This window comes from Otolemur garnettii, unplaced genomic scaffold, assembly GCF_000181295.1.
Source record: "Otolemur garnettii isolate 467f Iridium unplaced genomic scaffold, OtoGar3 scaffold00058, whole genome shotgun sequence".
Classification (NCBI taxonomy): Eukaryota; Metazoa; Chordata; class Mammalia; order Primates; family Galagidae; genus Otolemur; species Otolemur garnettii.
In genome coordinates, this window is record NW_003852453.1 from 5,230,068 (window position 1) to 5,236,623 (window position 6,556).

A 6,556-nucleotide genomic window follows, 5' to 3' on the forward strand; every position below is an offset into this window, starting at 1 on the left:
GGAGGAACTCCAGCATGGAGAGGAGAACCGGGAGGAACTCCAGCATGGAATGACCTGGATTTTTGTCCAGCAAAGAAGCCAGCAGAAGAGGGGCAAGGGGTACACAAGGGAAGCCTAGAAAGGGAAGGCTTCAGTGGGGAACAACCACCCATGGGCACTGCGGCGAGAGCTTGAAGTACCATGAGGCTGAAATCTGCCTGCCTGGTTTAATAACACCAACGATACTTTGCCCAGAAACACAAGCGAGGGACAGAGACCGCTGCGCTCAAGGAGCTGGGAAGACAAGACAGCCAGATGTGCGTTTACCCAGCACCATATCCGAAAGAAACTCAGATGCTCAACTCCAGTGCTGGTGGGAGAGCAGACAAGTGGCTGAGAGCAAGACAGGCTGCCGTGGCTAAAGAAGAATATGAAAGAAAACACGGTGCGTGTCCACCATACGATCTTGACTCGTTACGATGGGGAAAATAATAAGCATCGTGCCCTTAGCATATAAATCATCCCCCTGCAGATAAAGAATCCAAAAACATCTGTAAATGAAAATGCCTTAGAACCAATAGGCAGAAATGATTTTTTTTTTATAATGAAGCTGAAGTTACATCTTTTGGGATTAGTGAGAAGGCCCTGTTCACCTATGAGCTACGACAACAGCTGTGCGTCCCAGAAACTGCTGTCTTCTGGTAATGACGTGCAGAGCGCCAAGTTTATTCCTTGGTCCCACATTGTTCACCGTCATAGATCATAGAAAACGAGAAAGAAAAAGACATTCCCTTCATCATGGAAAAACATCAACTTTGCCACTACCCTTTCACTTCCAGGAAATGTCGTGTAAAGGAGATGAGATAGAATTGTTTTCAACTCAAGACCTAATAATTCTGAAACAGGAATAGTTTGAAATTAAACACATGTATTGAGCAAGAAATGCCCCAGCCCCCAATTTTATCCCCCCCATATACTTTAAGTATGAGAAACTACCGACTATGTTCATAGGATAATGATAGCAACTAAAAAAAAAAAAAAGCCACAGGATTAAAGGATTGTTTCTGCTCTGGGACAACAAATTGGTAAGTCTGAAACTGTCATCGTCCTTTATCTTCTCAATAATGTCTTAAACACAACAGAATCATTCCAGAATTTGTAGTTAAAGTTAATGCATGAAACATTAACTGGAAACTTGAGGAAAGTTCTAATGAAATTTGAAACCACTCCTCAAAGCAATTTGGTTTTGATAAACATTGATGCCTGGCACTTTTAAACTAATGATTTTAATCTATGGAGCAGTGTGAATACCTACAAATCTCTGATTTTTGGAATCAAGCATTTAATGACTAGTGGGGAAAAGCTCTTTTCACTGGTTCTGCTATGTGTGAAGAATGAGATTTACCCGCACTGAATCTTTCCTCGGAGGTCCTGTCAGTTCTATTACATAAGCTCAAGGTAAACTTCCAAGTACCCAAACCTGAAAACCAGTAACCCATTACCAAATCCTGTAGTGTAATTTCCACATATGGATATATCTGTGGATGTACGTGGGGACATATTTTATTTCTCAAACACACCCCACGTTTTCCCAACTTCAGGCCGCCGCCTCCGACTGAAACACTGCCCACCTCCATCCAAAACACGCCTGCCCCCAGCCAGCAGTCCGCTGTTGAAACTCCACACACACACACACCAAGGTCCAGCACAAAGCACCTCTTCTGCACCAGACTGGCTGTCCCCTTCCTTGGAATATTCCGAGCTCTTCCGTTCTATCTCTGATGGCACAGCCTATCCTGGTAATACTTAATTCATCCTCTGCTCCATCCCCCAGTACTCTCCAAACTTCTTAAGGGCAAGGACCACCTTGTCCCCCAAGACTCTTTTGTACGACTAACTACAAATGATGCTTTATCCACAGAAGGGATGATCTGCACTTGGATTTAATTTTTCATTCTTGCATAAATCCTTTTTGAGTGGAGAAAGAAATACCAACTGTAGAGAAGAAAAACAAAGGTCACAGAATTAAAGCAGAAGCAGAAAAAAGGATTCACATCTTGACACAGTACTGGGGTTCTATGAAGAAGGCCACAAAAAGTCTGCAAATGTACAAGTGTGTACTGAGCGCTCATGATGGGGATGACACACACACGATCAGTAAGCCCTGGAGACACGAGCACCCATGAACAGTGTCTCCCAATGACCTGAGTCTTGGATCCGTCGTAGGTTTCTGACTTCAGCAGAGCCTCTCCCAGCTGCCAGCTGGCCCTTAAGACTCCCAGTCCCATCTCTCGGCAGTAGTGCTACTGAGAAGCTTCACTCCTCTCCTCGACCCTGTCCCAGGCCCCTCCCACTCCTCCACTAGGGAACCTGGTCCGCTACCGAGAAGACAGAGTTCTTCCATCCTCACCCCAAACCGGCACCTCCTCAAGTTCTTCCACCTGTGCTGAGTCCCACCCACCCCCGTCTAGACTTAGCTCCATCAGGTCACCACTCCTGTGACTCTCCAGCTTCTCCCACTGCACTGTCCCCTCCCGCAACCCATCGGAACGTTCAAATCCCACTCATCTGCAGGCACAGGGGAGCAAACACCACCAGCCCCTCTCCCGGGAATCTCTCACCTCCTTCCCTCGAATCCACCAGTGGCGTGTCTGGCTCGTCATCTTGACCTTTCTGCTTAGCCTACCTCCAAGCCATCTTCCGCTGTCTACTGAGCTGTGGCCGTTGAGTCTACTGTAGACTGCCCATTACCAAATCCTGTGGACACCCCCCCAGACTATCTCAGTCCCAAATGATCACCGTGCCTCTGACACTCTGAACCATTCCCCTTTGAAAGAGGATTTTCAGCCGGACACGGTGGCTCACGCCTGTCATCCTAGCCGAGGCAGGTGAATTGCTCGAGCTCAGGAGCTCAAGACCAGGCTGAGCAAGAGTGAGACCCCGTCTCTACTACAAATAGAAAAACTAGACAGGCCTTGTGGTGAGTAGCTGTAGTCCCAGCTACTTTGGAGACTGAGGCAAGAGGATCACTTGAGCCCAGGAGTTTGAGGTTTCTGTGAGCTATGATGACCCCATGACACTCCACCCAGGGCAAGAGACTAAGACTCAGTCTCAAAAAAAAGTAGATTTAGTGTACTTTTTAAACTGAAAGATAGCCTGCAAGCATTGTCCTCACCAAAACCACTTAAGATGGGATTTCTGATGCTCTGCGGTACGTCAGGGCGTGGCTGCAGCACAACTGGGAACCAGTTCTCAGTGGGGTTAGCACCCCAGTATGGAGGTGTCACCCTCAAAATCCTTCCACAGTTACCCATAAGCAGCTAACTGCAAACTCCTTTCCTCATTGAAGAAAAAGGCCATTCACAGACCTGCACCGCCTCACCTACCTGGCTCACTCCCTGCGTCTCACCTGCTCAACTGCTGTGTGCCTCTCTCTGGGACCCTTCACTCTCCCCCTGCAGATATGCCCTGGGGGGTCACTTCTTAGAGTCCAATGGTGAGCCCTCCCTCCTCACCCCAGGCCCTGCCGATCGATACCAAGGCCTTTTATCACAAAATATGATTGGTTTCTTCAAAAGGGTGCAAAATAAGCAGAAACAATGTTTTTTCTGCATTTGTATTTGTCACCCAAGAAAAGGGCTTATTGCGAAATACTTACAAGGAAGTCTCAGAGAGCACGGAGTGGTATGTATGAGCCTTGTGGGATCCGCAGAGTTGCTATTCTGCGCGTATTGGGGTAATTATTGGATGGATGTGCTGGCCCACCCATTGACTGTGTCCATCCTAAAGGAAGTGTCATCGTTTTCTGGTCGTGGGGAAAGGACATATGTCAGCACCAGATGCACTATGAGGACACTGTAGGTGCTACATACATGCCTTCTGCATAAGTATGAAATGGCCCCAAGGTCATTCAGGGTCACGGTCATTCACAGGACCGTCTCCATCCTTATGGAGAAGAAAGTGAAGCATAAGCACTTTGGTTGGGGCTTCACAGCAAAGATTATAGGACGGCACATCAGCTACGTTTCAATATTTCATTACCATTTTTCTGACGGTTTCTTGCCTCTCATAAAAGAAGGGACCCATGGCCACCTACTAAGCCGTGCTGGGAGCTACAAGCCACATGGCCAGGAGCAGTAGGAAGCACTTAGCTTTTGAAGGCCTCCAGCCTGAACAGCTCTGCAAAGCCCCGTGAAACAACAAAGGTTGACTTTGAAACACTGGGCCCTTGATGGATACATCAAACCTATTTTACAAAATGGGTCTGCACAAGGAGCTTTGATACCAAAATTACTTTGTGGATACTTGGGGAACTTTTCAACCGTGCTATGCTGCTAGTCACTTGTAAAACTACCTCCAAAACCATATCCCTTAATTTTTCATTTCATATAGAAATTAAATTGTCATACACTGTATCTGGGAACCTAAGACCAATGACCAAATGAAATAAGCCACTCTTTCCTTCCCGGCAGAGATGTAGGGCTCCAAATGTCACCAAGTGTTATCGGATATGACAAGAAAAAAAAATAAAGCTGTATCTATGCTTCTGATTTGCAGGATGATGAAAAGGATCCTCCCTTTTTTCACTCAACAGTGGAGCCTTTCAACTTCACTTTCAACAGTGGAGTCTCCCAATTTTGTTTTCCTGAGAGGCACAAGAAAGATCAGACAACCCAACTGGCACAAAAGTAGTTCACTCCAGCTTTCCTTCTCAGAACGGTCAGATCAAAGACATTTGTCTGACGGCAAAACAGGTGGTTTTCTCCTCCTTTATGTTCACAAGTGAGACAAACACGTACTTTGTACTTTCACTGAACACAGGACAAGTGGACAGAGGCGCGAGTCCGTGTACTGAGTCAATGTCCGTATCGGCAGAGGACGCAGGGCCTGAAAAAGGAACAGGCAACTGAGAAATGGGGCAAAGCGGGCAGAGCTCAACTGCGGTGCTTCAAGAAACTTGTGCAGAAGAATGTGCAGGTGAGAGAGAGGCTAACACCATCCTCAGAAATATTTAACCTTCAGCACACGCGTCCATAGACACAGCCTCACACGCACACCCGAATACCCACATGGACACCCCAACACTCTTCCTCCCAGAAACCAGCTCTTTGGGAACGTGGAGAGCCAAATTCTCTCCCAGTTCAGCGTATGCATCCATTGGACCATAAAATAAAAGTGGTAACGGTGAGTCCCCGGGAGAGGTTAAAAATAAATGTATAAATAAACAACAGGGTGATGAAAAGCAGTAAAGTGCATTTTACCCCAAATATCATCGGAAGAGAATGCCTTCCTGGTGAGAATCAAGAGAGACAATCGGTCATAAATATTCGACAAGACTACATATGCCCGTTTGTTCTAACCCCTCTTTTGCTTTTATGGAGAAAAGGTCCTCAATATCCTCTCGTGCTTATCCCAGTCCATCTAAGAATCTCCTTAAAAACTGTGCCTAGTTTAGACGACGTGCCCTCTCCCCCAAACGGCCTTTGCTGCCACCTCCTGAGGTCCCACCTTTCCTACAAAGTCTCCCCTTTCTCGGGAATAAAGGTGGTGACTATTTCCCAAACTCCCACCCGGGTAAGCTCATAATTACCCAGACGGCGCTGCGTCACCGCCACTCTCCTCAGATGCAGTGTCAACACTTCAGACGCTCCCGCTGTTTATGATGCCCCCTGAGGGCGCGTGCTCTTCAAACATTTATCCTCACCAACATTGAAAGGCTTGAATTTCCTACCTTAGGAGAACAGATATTTTCTGACTGATAACCCAAAACTTCCCTCCAGCCTTTGCACCTGTAAGTGTTAAGAATGATTTCAGCAGCTCCTCTTCCAGCTCCCTCAAAGAATCCTCTCCTACTGACTGACAAATTTGCTTGTCATGTGTGTCCGCGACAGCTAATTATTTTCTGAGCCACGCTCCTCCTTCCATGGTATAGAATCACTGGCTGTTTCTAACTCCCTTGCATTTTGGTTGAGGGGCTGGGACAGGCATTGAGCTCTGACCAAGTGCAAGGTGAGCGGACGGAATGCGTCTCACTGCGGGGCCAGAGCAGGTGAACAGGTGCCGGCCTCCCCACCTTCCACTCCAGCTGATGTTGGCACTTAGGAGACAGCAGAACCTCCACCAGCCTAGGCCTCTCCTCCACCGCCAACCAAAGCAACTGGGAACTGAGCAAGCCAACAAGAAATACACCTCTGGGCCAGGCACAGTGCCTCACACCTATAATCCCAGCACTCTGGGAGGCCAAGGCAGGTGGATTGCTTGAGCTCAAGAGTTTGAGACCAGCCTGAGCAAGAGTGAGGAGGTTCTATCTCCAAAACTAGCTGGGCATAGGGGTGTAGTCCCTACAGTGCAGTCCCTATACAGATGCAGTCACCTATAGTCCCATGTACTCGGGAGACTGAGGCAGGAGGATCACTTGAGCCCCAAAGATTGAGGTTGCTGTGAGCTATGATGCCACAGCTCTCTACAGAGGGTCACAGAGTGAGCCTCTGTAAAAGAGGAGGGGAGGGGAGGGGAAGGGAAGGAAAGGGAAGGGGAAGGGAGGGGAAGGGAAGGGAAGGAAAGGGAAGGGGAGGGG

The 6,556-nt window shown here is 47.7% G+C and overlaps 1 protein-coding gene across 1 annotated transcript in view; it reads right to left on the reverse strand.

The window, feature by feature from the left end:
• The window catches only part of TOX3 (TOX high mobility group box family member 3), a 56,688-nt gene that overhangs the window by 50,018 nt on the left and 114 nt on the right, over positions 1 to 6,556 (reverse strand). Inside the window, exon 2 of the mRNA XM_012806823.2 lies at positions 4,724 to 4,866. Within this exon, the coding sequence (XP_012662277.2) occupies positions 4,724 to 4,866 (143 nt within the window). The remainder of the gene's footprint in view (positions 1 to 4,723; positions 4,867 to 6,556) is intronic.